The sequence below is a fragment of the Rhineura floridana genome, chromosome 11 (genome assembly GCF_030035675.1).
Source record: "Rhineura floridana isolate rRhiFlo1 chromosome 11, rRhiFlo1.hap2, whole genome shotgun sequence".
Classification (NCBI taxonomy): domain Eukaryota; kingdom Metazoa; phylum Chordata; class Lepidosauria; order Squamata; family Rhineuridae; genus Rhineura; species Rhineura floridana.
The window spans coordinates 55,145,441-55,161,177 of record NC_084490.1 but is presented as its reverse complement, the minus strand read 5'-3'; the positions used below and the strand labels follow the sequence as shown (position 1 = coordinate 55,161,177).

At 42.2% G+C, this 15,737-nt stretch overlaps 1 protein-coding gene across 2 annotated transcripts in view; it reads right to left on the bottom strand.

Annotated features, from left to right (window-relative positions):
* Positions 1 to 15,737, bottom strand: part of PLCD3 (phospholipase C delta 3) — a 66,882-nt gene that overhangs the window by 33,370 nt on the left and 17,775 nt on the right. The window contains exons 2-3 of one of the 2 annotated variants that reach the window (XM_061590471.1): positions 9,021 to 9,168; positions 1,442 to 1,603 (exon numbers count right to left, since the gene is read on the bottom strand). In XM_061590471.1, the coding sequence (XP_061446455.1) occupies positions 1,442 to 1,574 (133 nt within the window). In that variant the 5' untranslated portion in view covers positions 1,575 to 1,603; positions 9,021 to 9,168. The remainder of the gene's footprint in view (positions 1 to 1,441; positions 1,604 to 9,020; positions 9,169 to 15,737) is intronic. The other variant, XM_061590470.1, reaches the window with a different exon arrangement.

Here is a 15,737-nt window from a genome sequence, read left to right as displayed (position 1 = left end):
GGATCTTGTAAAACAGACTACTATAAAATTCTTAAAGAATCTACCTTTTAAACCTCTGCATCCTGTCCTACCCCAGTGCAAACAATTAATCTTTTTGTAAAAGGGGCAGACAACGCTGGGCTTTCAAGCCCCATTCTTTCGTATTTCAATACAGATTTCATACCTGAGTTAAATTAAATGGAAACTTGAACCCCTCATGATGAGGGTGCACAAAATAAAGGCTGGAACAAGGTGATGTGATGCCAATTTCGTATTTAATCATTAAAATTCTAGGAGCTACAGGCATCCAGCACACTGTTCCCAGCTGCAGGAAAAGAATACTGAAATGGTAGAGGAGGGGAAGGGCCGTAGCTCAGTGCTACAGCATCTGTCTTGCATGCAGAAGGTCCCAGTTTAAATCCCCAGAATCTCCAGGGAGGACTGAGAACGTTCCCTGCCTGAAACCCTGGACAGCCGCTGCCAGTCAGTGCAGACAATACTCAGCTAGATGGACCAATGATCTTACTCAGCATAAGGCAACTTCCTATATTCCTATGTACCAGTGGCTGTTCAAACACAGTCACACCCAGAGATGCATGCACAATTCTTCTTACTTGCTAGAGAACCTCCCCCTGCAGTCCAAAACAGCTTTTAGGGCTCTTAACTATAAAAATGTTTATCACCACAGTTCCATGCTACCCAACATCCTATCCCATAATGGCAGCAATCTCATAGGCATTTGGAAGAAACCTCACAATATAAATACTCCTTTCTTTATGACCCATAATAAGCACCTGAAGAAAAGTCTTTAGAAACTACAGACATCTCCAGTTCTGTCTCTCTGCTACTGTAATAATCTCTGCTGCCAAGCTTTATGAGTCATGATCATTTCTCCCCACTACTACCCTCCGCCCAGATCTGCCTTTTTGGCTCTTAACGCTTTTTGGCTCTTAACACTGGCTTGTCCAAGATGAAGAAGACAGCTGAGGGCGCTTCCAGATGGCCTGTTATTGAGCATTCCTCCTGATTTCTTTGCAGGGAAATTAGACAACACTGGCTATCTAAGAAGCACTCATTTTGATTTGTTTGCAGGGAGGTTAAATGAAGCTGTGTCACTCAAAATAAGTGTTACCTTACACTTTCCAATGCATTTTCCTGTCACTTTCCTTACTGCACAATCCAATATTTTGGTGGACTGGGCTTATTGTGCAAGACCTCCCAATCAACTATAATTATGCAACCTAAATTTGCCTGCACGTGATTGATCCCACCCAAAAATAGTGACAGTCTGGAAGCACTCTCAGTTCTAGGTACTGGAGCAAGCAGTACTATTTCTAGGTATTCCAACTGGAAGGCTTACCAGTTCTAGATCTTGCAAAATTATTCTAGACTTGCATTGCAAGTCTGGTATTCATCATGCCCAGTAACAATTAGAGGGGTACACACACAGAGAGATACTTACAGACATGTTTTGAGTATGCCTTTTTAAAACGGGTCTCAAACCAGATGGTCATCCCATCTTCCTGCAGCCGATACAGTCTTTGCTTCTGTGGTTGGTGGGCCTTGACTTTCCAGAAGGGTGTCCCCTTCAGCATCACCTTGATGTCTTCATCATCTGTCAGTCCTGCCAGGAGGGGGTGCGGGAGAGTAGCACATATGAAATCAATAAACTACCCAATATACACTTCAAATTGCGAGAACAAGGTGACAATTCTATTCACCAGTGATTAATTTGAGCCAGAACTCAATCCTGGAACTGTGATTTGAATGCCAGCCCTGGAACATGTGAAACATTAGCACGGACAAGAGTGTCTCTAAGCATGTGCTAAGTGTCCTTCCCTTTCAGCCTCAATCAGCCAGTATTGTCTGGAGTAAGAGGATCAAAGAAATGAGTTTGAGTTGCAGAATGCACTTTTTTAAATAATTGGTCTGAATTTTGAAAATCATTAAAGTTTCAAAATTCCATTTGGCAATAGTATGAATCTACTCAATGGTAAAATATGGGGTATCCTAGTCCTTAGGACACAATCATCAATCCCAGGCGTTGTCAGGGCCTGCAGCGCCAGAGGTAATGACATGGTTTATAGAGGACCAGTAGTTGGGTTCCGGAGAAGGACCCAAAAGGCCAGAGGAAGATGCCATAGTCAAAATGGGCTGGTGGCCAAGGGAAAGACAAGGTAGCTGGTGGGCCACATTTAGCTTGGTGCATCAGAAGATGTGCAGCTCTTATTAGCCCTTTTACTCTAAATTAGCATCACTGAAGCAAAGGCAGAGATATATTAAGCCATTCAAGGCCAAACAATAAAGGTACTGAAGCACTAATGCACTAGAGTCGACTAATGTGTGGGGGTGTTTCTCCATAATGGTTCTCCATTATTGCTATCGCTCTGTGGCTTGATGCAACCATTTCTGGTAGGGTATTAAAAACAACAACAAGAAGATTTTAAGATTTGAGGGGGAGACAGGAAATCTGGAAAAAGCACTGGTACTTTTGCTGGAACATGTCTGACCATATCATTGCAGAGAGGCACCCTAATATTTAGGCAGCTTGGGAAAGAGGTGGGAGGAAGACAATGAGTAAGATCCTCAGCTGATCCCTAGCCACTGAACTATAATATCCACAAAGGGGTGGGAAACTGGGGGAATTGCCTCCAGCACTTAATCCTCAATGGCAGGGATTAACAGACCGCATCAATGGTTGCTATTTGCTGTTGGGCTTAGTGTCTCTCTCTGGGCAACTGTGCTGAGGTTTGTTTTCTCTTTCATATCTAGCTGTTGCCTTTCCGTTCCATCTCAACTCACTCCTCACATAGTTTCAATGTTTTGATGGCAGAATAAAAAATGCTTGCCTATTATACTCTAGCAGATGATCCTGAGCACAGGGTGGGTCTGATTTTTCTTCTGACAGACCTGGCCTACCAGCCTCCAGCAGAATTATACTGGCTTCTACTTCTTGAAAATCAGCCATCAGTAGTAGTTCTGGGGCTTTCTTCTTCTCAAATGTATGTTGTCGGAGGTACTCTGTACATGCTCAAAGGCATTCTGCCCTAAGTGCCAACCTTTTAAGAGGTCACAAGGTAGCAAACCTACCATACAATTGCAATAATTAGGAAGAAAACAGTGCCTATTATTGAAACTTGAATTATCCAAGAGCGGTGTAAAATGTTCAAATGAACCTATTGTAAGATTTATTAGAAAATACGTGGGGAAACCCTGATAAAAGTGTTACACAATTTGGAGCTCAAACAATGGTTATACACTGTGGCAGATAACAGATATGAAAGTAACTTATTTGGGATTTAAGATGTTCTGGATATAAAAGGTACATTTATATACACATACAGACAGCTCAAGCAAGCAAGCCAAGCTACACACTTCTGGGGGAGGGTAATATATAAGCCATGTTCAGACATTTGCCTAAATATGTAGAAATGGGGACAGGGACATGCATGCAAATCTCATCATCCCTGTTCCAACCTTCCCATGTCAAGCAGGGAAGGCCTGCAGGGGGCCTTTTACTTTTATTCATGTTCACTTGAAGGTGAGCAGAGCCCTCCATGCAGTCAGGGACCCTGCTTTTTCTGGCTCAGTTCTGCAGAGGGTAATATACACGTTCAAGGAACACAAGTAAAAGTCCCCTGCAGACCTTCCCCGCTCAACATGAGAAGATCACAGAATGAGCGGAGGGAGCCAGTGCACATGCGAATGTTGGGGGTACAGCTTGCATGCATGACCCTCCCCCAGTCCACACTTTGAATGCTTGTGCATTCCAACAAATGCTGGACACACCTAGATGAAATTTATACTTATTATTATTTATTAAATTTATATTCCACCCTTCCTCCCAGAAGGAGGCCAGGGTGGCAAACAAGTGATAAAACACTAAGAACATTTAAAAAAAAACATTTTAAAAACAGTTCCAACCCAGATGCAGACTGGGATATGGTCTCTACTTAAAAGCATGTTGAAAGAGGAAGGTCTTCAGTAGACCCCCCAAAAAACAACAGAGAGTGCACCTGTCTAATATTTAAGGGGAGGGAATTTCAAAGGATAGGTGCCACAACATTAAAGGTCTCCTTCCAATGTTGTGCTGAATGGACCTCCTGATGAGATGGTATCTGCAGGAGGCCTTCACATGCAGAGCAAATGATCAACTGGATATATAAGGGGTAAGACAATCTTTCAGGTATCCTGGTCCCAAGCTGTACAGAAGTAGAAGTGGGAGCTGCAACTAAATGTTGCAGTTTGAAGTGCCCCTGTTCAGGATTCTAGTCAATCAGCCATGCCCTCTTCCAGAATACACCACTCTATCCCTTGGTTTTTCCAAGTTTTTCCCCATCCGCCAGTTAGCATTATGTGCCTGCTGAACATGCCCAGTCCTTATTAGCCTGTCTGGGGGTTTTTCTCCCCTAAAGGGTTGTATCCAACTAAGTCATACTCAGAATAGATCCACTGAAATTAATGAACCCAAGTAACTTATGTCTGTTAATTTCACTGTGTCTGCTCTGAGTAGGACTAAGGTTGGGTGCAGCCTTAATGATTTTTGCGTTTCTGCAAACCGTTGGGTTTCCCAAAAATCCAATGACACCACTCTCATGTGTGCAGACGGTGCTGTTTTGGCTACATAGGGATTGGCACTCAGACTGAGTTCTCTATTAGTATATGATGATGATGCTCAATACCTCCACCAACAGAAGTAACTCCCTCAGTGTTGTGTATGTTCCTTCAGATTGTGGTTATATTTATCCGGCTGCTTCTCCTTATGGCTTCAGCCTTTTTTGGAAGCAGACTGCAACTTGATTTCCTGCACAGTGATTAAGTGTCAGTGTTGTGCAACACTGTAGCCCTCCTTTAACAAAAAAACCACGAATGCTCGGAGGTGCTGCCAGTCTGGGTGGTCAGCAGAGACCAAAGCAGAATACAACTCGCTACCTCCAGCCATCCTCATTTTTTTTGTCCCTGCACACATGCCAAGAGTGCCCAAGTGTTCACCCAAGGTGTACAGCCTGTCCCAAAAGAGAATCAAATTTGGTGCTCTTCAGGAAAAATAGTACTTCTTTTGAAAGAACAGTTGTGGGAGTAAAAGAGCTTTGGATATCAGGCAGCACAGCAGAGAGGTAGCATACTCAGCACGGCCAATGGACAGAGGAGACACATAACACACAGCTGGTTCCTTCAGCAGCTCTCTGGGGTTGCCTCTGTTGAGCCAACTAAAGGAGCTAGTCCCTGCAGTAGACAGTTGCTTGAAGAGTTGAGGCACAAAAGAGGGAGAATGTTCTTATCTATCCAACCCTCCTCTTACAGAAGCAACCCCAGGGACTGGCTTCCTAGAATTCATTCCCTGAAATTATCACTGCCACCTGCAGGAGTAACACACATCCCTTCACACTAGGGAAGTGACTTCCCAGAGCAAGACACAGATTGGAACAGTTATCCATCAGCTTCCACACTTCTCCAAATTTTGCGATACAGAGCTCAAAACACCGTAACAAAATCCAAGTAAAAATTTGTATAAGATAGTATAAAATGTATGCATCATGAAAAAAATACATACAAAAATAATACACTGTTTTAAAAATCACAGATGCAGAAATGCGACGTAATGGAGCTATGAATGAACATAGGCAAAGTTGACATGGACTGGAAATAAAGGGCTCTGTCCATTCCTCCCTCCCAGACATACCTCATTAATGCACACACCTTTCACACAGACACACGTCATCAGTAATTCAGACAGAGGTGATAGGAGATGGAATGCTGTGCAACAGAGTCCGTACTCATTCTATGTATCCTATCACCTTCCACAAGGGGAACATTTCTCTAGTTAATAATAAAGTTTCTGTCAGTCTCTTCATCTAGTCAGTGTTACAGCCTCCTCAGCACCAAGTAATCTATGTCTAAACATCAAGGGCTGGAGGTCTCAGTGGAAATCAGGGACAGGGGACCTGCAGCCCTGCAGCCATTGTTGGACTCCCAACTCCCATCAGCCCCAGCGAGCCTGCCCAATAATCAGGGATGATGGGAGTAGTAGTCCAACAACATCTGAAGGGTCAGAAATTCCCCACAATCTCTATTTCTCTCCCACACCCCAATTTTTTTTTTTAAAAAAGGCACAGGAGGGGGGGGGAAATGACAGAGAATGGACAGTAGCTGGTCAACTGGCTCACTTTTCCCTTCAGCTCTGTAGCAGACCAAGCCCTCTGTGTGGCTTTGGTACAGCTGAGAGTTTTCCAACTAAATCAGGAAGGGGAGGTGAGTCAGTTGGCTTGAAATTGAAATTGTTTTCTGTACTTGAGGCACAGCCATTTCTACTTGGGGGTGGAGGGGGGGAGAAATACCTCTTGACCCAAGAGGCCTCTCTCTGGTGCACAGAAGGTGTTGTTATATGTTCCAAGGAAATAAAAAAGCAAGCCAAGATGGAGAGGGGAGAGGTGCAGCTTTTACAGAGGTCGTGCAAGTCATGGGGTGCTGGAATGTGATGGGGTGGCAACAGAGGAATGGGGAGCGATGTTTGTACAAAACTGCTTCTGGTGCCCCCCCCCCGGCAACATGAGAAGACTCCGTTTTGTTACCGTCATCATCTCTGCTTCTTGATAAACACAAACAAGAAACAAGGCTCACCCACAGTGCTATCGTTTTTCCAGCTGCTCTGTAGAGGAAGAGCCAATACTATTTTTTTGCTTTTTCTTTCTTCCCTTCTGACTGCCGGCTAGGGATTCTAGTTGATATTTTAACAAGAAACAACCACATCATTCCTATTGTTTTTAAAAATATTTGGCCTGGATTGGACACAGATCCATAATCCAGAGAACTTTGCAATAGTTTTGACTTTGGCCCAGTTCATCTTTTCACTTTCTTTGCTTCCCCTCTATCTATTTCCCCCGTCACCACCGCCTCTCCTGCTTCTTATCTGACATCTGTGTGTCGAGAATTTTTGTTTACAGCCAGCTGAGTTTTAAAAGGTCAGGAGGATATGCATGAGAAGCTAAGGGGTCAGAGCCATGGATTTAAGAGAAGTGTTTAATGCTGCCACAGACTTTATGTTTCCAACCACCTCTTCACCCCCTCCAGCATTAGAAAGAAGAAAACAAGTACATTATTCATGTAATGTCATAAAGAGATTCTTCTAATAATAACGCAAAGTGGATCAAAAAGTAACTTCCATGATGACTGGTGAATTGTATCACCTAATTATTATTTGTTTAAAGTCCTGTCCATCGTTATATGTATTTTTGCCTACAACCCAGGAAGCCCATTTTCACATTTAATTACGTGTTTATTTACAATATTTATGTCCCACTTTTTAGGCCCCCTCAGACATTTTACCAGCAGAAAACAATTGACAATAACATCTACAGTCTAAAATATAGAATCTAACTTTAAAAATAACAATAGAAAATGCAACAGAAAAATGAATTATTCACCAAATAAAGAGGAAAATACAATAATTTTGACTTGGCCCCTAAAGGATAACAAAGGTGAAACTAATGGAATATTTATGGGGAGAACCTTCCACCACAGAAATTGCCATTTTCCTGCTCAGCATCCCCCTAACCATTTCAGCCTGCAGATGGGGACTCACATTAGTGGATGCTCCTCCATGCAAACCAAACCAAAACAGAAACTCTTCTCTCTGACATCTAGTTTTCTATATTGAAGGAAGGAGCATTCACTCATGTGAAAGAGCATTATTCACATATCCCATCTGCAGTCTGAGGTGGTATTGCCCAAACACACGTTTACCACTTCAGTGAGAACTATGACCCAGACTCAACAGAAGATTTGAGAAGCAGCAGGGGACAGTGGGACAGTTGCTGGCAACCAGCCATGTGATCTCCCTGGTTGCACCGTCCCCTGGAACAATCATACTGTTCCTTCTTCTAAGTCCCTGGAACGAAAGGCAACCAGGTGATTTGGGAAGTTATGTAGGTATAAATTGTTACAATGGGGCCTCGCCCACATAGGCTCCAATCCACCTCAGATGAGCCTCTTATAGGTCCTGCTGCTTTTTTTTTTTTTTTGAGTGGGTGGAGTGCTGGCTTTCAGACCAGTATTTTCTCCTCTTCAGAAGACCAAGGGACTCAAGAGGCACAAGAAAAAATAAATATTCATAGCCAGTGCTCTTGAAATGCACAGTTTCCACCACCACCACAACTATCTTGAATATAGGCTTTGGTTCTTGCTGCATCTTTTCTGAAAATCCCTTGTCCTCTCCGCCTCCTGAAATCTGAACCAGCATCTTAGCTGTAAAGGTCAGAACACTGTTAGCAATCCTAAATCTAGATTCATGCAGTACTGAAGTCCATAAGTGTCCACCACCAGATCACGTCTCATAAGAACCAATTCAGATCCTGGATCAGCTGTGCAGTTTGCCTGTCAAGTTGTTTGCAATGAATATATGACTGAGTGGAGACAGGAAATGCAATATTTTTTCAATAGGACCCTGACCACCACCACCCCAGGTTGTCTGCTATGATACCTAATCAGTAGTGCAGACAGTTGGCATCTAGCTGCATTTTCACAGGCACAAAAGCACGGTTCAAGTTACCAAACAATTGTTCACAAATAGCACTGTGTCATAACTCATATGCACTATGGCCATGCACTCTGTCCAACTGAAGTACAGGATCCAGGCAGAAGCCAGACATCTTTGCTGGCATGCATTGCCAAACAGCGTCCAGAGTAGCATTAGAACTTTTGTTTTAATGTACATATTAATTACATTGCATCCTATCACTCCTCCAGCAAGTGTTCCCAGGTAATTATTTATCAGGCCCCAGACCTGTTTACCTTTTGAGATGGAACTACAGCAGGCCAGGGCTTAATTTGTGCCAAGGTTCACCAAGGGTTCAGCATCAGTACCTGTTTTCCATAAGCGTATGAAATAAGAAATGCAAGATGTAAGAATACATGAAATGCCTCTGTGCAGGGGCAGAGTACATTTCCCTCATCACTAAGTAACTATGGAGAAGGCTTTCACAGCAGAGAATGGGGTTTCCAAGCACAGCTTTTACAGAAATTAAGTACTGATCATCAGTCACCTCAGATGGTTCTTAGGGTCTTCTGGCAGTGCTCTTATGCCTTCACAAATGCCTTCAGTTTTAATGGGATGCCGTGGATTTGGTCAATGGCACTGGACAGCTGCACTTGTTGAATGTCTGCCACACCACAGTTAAATACACAGGAGCCCTGCCAGAAAGGAGAAAAGCTCTGTCTAGATTATTGTAAACCACCTAGATTATTGTGCACCACCCTACCCTTCATGTGCAAAGCCCAAGAAAGCCTTGCCGTTCTTCCACTTCTTCCTGCTTCAGAGCAATGGCAGATACAGCCTCCAAGAAATATGACCAAGCCAGTCCACTAAGGCCAAAGTGATTCTGAATAATTTCAGACGTAAAACAGGCACAGCTGGATATGAATGAACTCAAAGGAACATCTCATCAATTTTTGTACAGCTCACAGATTTGTCGTAGAAATTACCAGTGCATGTTGCATAAGAGGCACCCTGTGATCTATATTTAAACCCCACTGTCCTTACATAACTCCTCTAGACCTCCAGCTCAGAAGCGGTGTGATTTCTGTAAGACATTCCTCTCATATTTTGTCGTTTTCATTGATACTGCTTGCAGCATTGTTTATGCCTTGCCTGCAGCTTCTCCCTGTGTTCCTGTTTGTAATGCCAATTTGCTTTCCTTTGTTGCTTGTGGTGGGTTAAAAGCAGGGGGGAAAGGAGATACCAACCATGGCAGAACTGCGGAGCATGTGTGGTGTAGTTGTCTACCATGGATCCACCTCAATTCCAACCAGTAACAGGGGACCCACTTTTAATTGTTATATGCCTATCTTTCCAATTAATTACTCTTCACTGCCCCCCCTTTCTCATTCTCTTTTTAAAAATAGTTGTGGTGCTACTTTCATCTACCTTGCTTAGACTGAGGCACAATCCACTTTTGGGGCTTGACCCACCAGTTGAAAACTAGCATTGGACATCATCCAGAGAGGTATGGCTTCAAAGCGCCCCGGAGAGTCTTGAGCAAGCCAGTTTTTCCCAGCAACGCCTACCCTACAGCACTGCCTCACCCCATAAGACTATCATGAGGATAAAATGAGACACATGCCGCCCTAAATCTTCTGGACAAAAGTAGGATAGAAATGTAACATTAAGAGCAAGCAAGATTGTTTCTGCGTATGTGGGAAGTGCTTTTCTCTCATAATTGTCCATCAACGCATCTGAGAATAAGAGGAAAGGCTTTCCAATTAAAGGAACATGGCTCTGAGACAGCCTGGCCCACCTTTCTATGGGTGGGAACTCTGGACTCATAAGTGCCTTTAATTACTTAATTTATCTCAGTGAACACTAGTGTGATCTGACCCACAGTCTGGAAATAGCTAGTGTAGGTATAGAGCAACGATGGAAGGGGACTAGTCCTATGATTCAGCATGATCTTTACACATGTAATCCACAGGTTGACATTATGGGCATCTCACATGAACTAATTAGGTAGGCAAGGCAATCATGTTCTCAACAGCGGAACCTTTAGCCTACTAAGATTAGGAGGAGGGGATCACTCTCCTAGCACAGGAATGTTTTGCATCCCTGGAATGTTGGCACAGCCATGTTTGTGAATGCACACCTCTGTCAGACTACCGTCAGGCTAAATATGATGGATACAGAAACAAGGCAAGTTCTCATCCCTGGACGTCAACCTGGAAGGGACTCGGGTCTAAGGCTGTGGGACTCAGGTCTGTGAGAGAGGTCTAATGGTGAGGAACACAGGAAATCCTTTCCTCATTAAAAACTCAATGTTGCAAGTCATATAGAGAGCATTGTCAACATTTCAAATCAAGCTGGGAAAGAGGAAGGGGAAGCAACTTCTGCTTCCTCCAAAGCTCCCTTACCACAAAGCCACTCTGAATCATGGAGACCCTAAAAGGAAAAGATACCTGTTGAAAGAGTAACAATTCTGAGCATTTATATGGCACTTTTAGAATGTTTAATGCACTTTGCATTAATGATCTTGTAATGCTTACAACAATCCCATAAGGGAAGTCAGTATTATTGTCCCCATATTGCAAAGGGAAGGGGGATTGAGGCTGAAACAGAGGGGCTTGCCTAAGGTCCAAAAGTAAGTTTGTGCCAAAAGCAAGATTCAAACCAGGGACATTTTAGTGTACAGATGAGTCTCTTAGCCACTATGCTATACCAGCTCTATTTCACACAAATGTGAGGTCTAACTAGTTGTCGTATCTAAAATCTGGAAGGGCATTTTTCGTCTTTTTGTCAGATCAGTCAGTGATTCTGTTTGCTTTCTCCTTCATGCATAGCACATGCCAAGGCTCACTTGCTTTTTAAGTCATCCACATGCACATTTTGTACAGCACCACCACACTCTGTGGCATGCTATAGTCTAGTATGGCTTTTGACCATGGTACCAAAGGCTGCATACACACCATACATTTAAAGCACAGGACTTCTCCCAAAGAATCCTGGGAACTGTAGCTTACCCCTCATAGAGCTATAACTTCTAGTACCCTTAACAAACTATAGTTCCCAGAGTTCTTTGGGGGAAGTAATGTGCTTTAAAATGTATGGTGTGTGTGCAGACAGACAGAAGGACTACATCATACTCTTCAGGGGATTCCTAATTCAATCCATGACACTTCTGCCATGCTCCCCCCAATTTACTACACCACACTGTAGTCTAGGAAATAGATTGTCTTATTAGACCAAGAGGCTGACCCACATCCGCTGCTATTACATGCCAAGATAGTAAGGTATACTATGTGAGTAGTGCACTAAATTTCTTTTTTGTTATTATATTAATGGGATAAAAATTTAGAGAAAAGAGCTTGTCAAAGTTGTAAAGATCATTTCTAATTTTCCAGTGTTACTCTCTGATTGGGTATCAAGTTTAGGTGAAATCAACAATTTTTGGCGAACGATTTTGGAGGGTGCTGGGCATCTTCTGCATACAGAATTTGAACCTCCAACTCATTTGGCAGTTAAGACAGAAGCCCTAGTCAGGTGTTCAACCCTTAACATGTGAAGGGGCGGGGGGGGAATGTGCTTGCTGGCCTGAAAAAGCCAGAGTCAGCCAACAACCATGAGATCAGTCTGAAATATGAGAGGCCTGCCTCATCAGTATTGGCATTCTGCCAGCTCTTGAAGATGCACCTGTTCTGGCAAGCATTCCCCTGTACTTGAACTTCCTGATCTAATTGTATTAATTGTTTTTTAAACTGATTTAAGTGTTGTACTTTTTAACTGGCTTGTTTTATTGTATATTTTAATTAAGGATGTTTTAATGCTTTGATGCAACTATATTATTGTGTATTTTAATTATGTATGGATTTTATAATTTTTATACTTGTAAACTGCTTAGGAGCCATTTTGGCATGTAAGTAATATATAAATTAATAAATAACAACAACAACAGGGAGCCTCCCAACAAATTGCACTCATGTATTCTATTCAGGCATTCCGTTCCCTTGTGCAATGACAATTACACAAGCGAGAGACGAGTGTACTGAAGGGAATTCTTCTGAATTGGGGAGGCCTCCTATACTGGTGAAGGCTCCCCATCAGATTAAGAATCGTGTTCTAGGTCACACAGAGAGTAGGGAAGACTTCAGAACAGAGCTTGGAAAAGTTACTTTTTTGAACTACAACTCCCATCAGCCCCAGCCAGCATGGACACTGGATTGGGCTGATGGAAGTTGTAGTTCAAAAAAGTAACTTTTCCAAGCTCTGCGAAGAATGCCTTTCAAACAGAGGAAAGCGGAGAAATGAATCAATAAGGTTTATGGATATAAATGGAAGTCACATTTAAAGCACACTTGAAGCATTTAAAGCACATGACTTTCCCCAGAATTTGGTATGCTGCCCAAAGGATCAGGAAAAAGATGACTAATGGAGTTATAAGTTTACAAAATGAATGAATAAAGGAGAGAATAGATATTTTTTTCTTCCTCTTTCCTAACCTAGAGCTCATTACATTCAATGAAAGTAAGTGGTAGCTGGTTCACAAGAGACAATAGGAAGCATTTTGTCACATAACACATAATAAACGTGTGGAATTTTCAGCTACAAGATGCAGTGAAGACCACTGGCTTAGATTAATCAGATAAATTTACAGGGCCTAGCTAAAGCAGGGATTCCCAAACTGTGGTCCACGAGCTTCATTCATATTGATTTTTTATTGTATTGCTTCTTTTATTTCTTATAGTGTATTTTAATTGTATTACAATTTGAATTCTATGGAATGCAAATTTAAATTCTACAAAATACAATCTAAGAAATAAAAGAATAAAATACAGTTAAAAACCACACAGCATCTAGCACAGCACACTGCAATTGCTACAAAAGGCAGAAAAACCATTTAGCAGTCCATCAAGGCCATCAGCAATTTTCAAGCGGTCAGTGGGGGGGAAAGTCTGGGAAACACCAAGCTAAACGAACTTCCTGGTTCAGAGGCAATATACCTTGGAATACCAGATTCTGAGGGACAAACAGTTGAGGTATTGTTTTCACATTCTGCTAGTGAGCTTCCCAGAAACACTTTGAAACAGAATACTGGACTAGATGAGCCTTTGGTCTGAAGAGGGCTCTTCTTAGGATCCCATGGGATAGGAACAGGACCTTTTATGAAAATAATGAATGTCCCTCAGGAACCTAAGAGATTGATCAACAGGGGATATTAATATTTCTTGGAAGATAATGCCGAAGGTGCAGCAGGAAAGGGCCTGGCAGACAGGCTGAACAAGTTCACAGCATTGTTCTATAATTAAAACTTTCAGCCTTGCAACATGCTGTAAAATCCAGAAGTTTTGTCTTTGTCGTCTAGGCATCCAGAAAGGATCTCATTCTGCTCTGGGTGACGTGAGGCAGGCACAGAAGATGTGTGGAAATGTTCTCCCCGCTCCTACCCCCCCCCAGTGATTACATTTCCTTAATGAGCTCTATTAACAGTGTAACTTCACTTTTCCTCCCAGAACCCCCTCATGTTGAAGACAACTGTGGAACCTGGGCTCAAAAGGTTATAGTCTGAACAGGGTGGTTCATGACAGATGCTCTTGGAGGTCACCACTGATTCATAGGGTCGCCATAAGTCATAATCAACTTGAAGGCAGATAACAACATGGATGATAGTGTGCAGTGCCTCAAGCCCACCAACGCCTACATTCCCTGAAAAAAAGGTGGTGGTGGGGGAAGCGGGCAGCTTAACAGAAAGGGAGAGGACAGCTAGGATTTGTTTAATAGAGAGGAGAAAAGAGGAAGCAAGGTAAGTATATAACTGTAAGGTAAGTATCTAAACAAAATCAGAAAGGATAGAGTCCAATAATTAACTGATCCTTAGGTGAGTGATTAATGTTTAGACCCGTTCCCAGCTACACAGTCCTGGGCCAGGATGTAACTGTAGGTCTAGGGATGCATGAGGAATTCACTATACTTGGATTCTAAAGTGGACTCATCTGATCTGATGTTGGTGGATCATGACCCAGATCAGATCAATGATCCACTTCAGAACCCACTATCTGATGGATTCCATTATGAGATGATCTAAGGGTTTTAAAGCACAGGGTGTGAACATTTGCAAGGTGAAGGCTATACGCTGCCTCTGTTCCCCTTCCCGATTTTGTCTTTGAAACATTTGAAATAGTGTTGTTCAGACACCCACAGCCTGAGCAGCTAGCACACAGGACTCCTTGCCACCACACACCTTGAATGAACAAAGAGCAATTCCCTAGACTGAAAGTGATGGGATTCTGGAGGAACTGTCCAGGAAAAAAAAAAAGCCACCCCCAATGTTTACATTAACCTTGCATGGTGTAATTGGGTTGATTTGATGTAATTTTTAAACTGGGTATATGGACAAGATATCAGATAACATTTGTTGTACTAACATGTAGTGTGTAAAAAATACATCTAGTATGATATGGACAGTAATTATTAACGGTGGTATTCTGTGTTAGCCCTACTCAGAACCACTGAAGTTAGACATGACTAATTTAGGTTGATTAATTTCAATGGGTCTACTCTGAGTAGGGCTTAGTTGAATACAACTCTAAATTCCTAATCTCAGGATATTTCTTTATTCCATACATTGGTATTTTGCTTTTCCAAAGCTCAAGGCTGCTTTCTACCCTAAAACTTTTCAGTGCTGCTACAGCTTTGCTTTTCCACAATTTTCCACAATTAGTTAGAAGCAGAAGTTAGAAGCAGAAGTACCTTCTATAACACTATATGACCTAGCAAGACTTTCTTATATGGTTAACTTACACGTAAAGATTACCAGCAATGTTAATTCAGTTTCCTCCTTGTCAGTTCAGCCCATGCTATAGCTATCTGACAAACAGGTGAGCGGATTAATGGTAAAGAAACTATTAATTGCCCCATGAATAGACTGTTTTATAGTGCAATCCTATACATGCCTACACAGAAGCAAATCCCAATGAGTTCAATGGGATTTACTCCCAGGTGGATGTACTGCTGTAGCTTTCATTGCTTCACTGTCAGTTTCTGTTCCCGAAAAGGCGATGGGATTATTTCCCTCACTATTATTTTCATTTTTACAGCAAAATAATGTTTTTAAAATACACAGAAAAATAAAAGGAAAATAGTAATTAAAGTTACCTCCCCATCTTCATGGAAACAAAAACCAACATTGCAGCAGTTAATACACTATTAATCACTAATCCCCCATTGTAATTAGGAACCAAGAAAACAATCAGGACCTGCAAACAGTAAGTGTTAAATT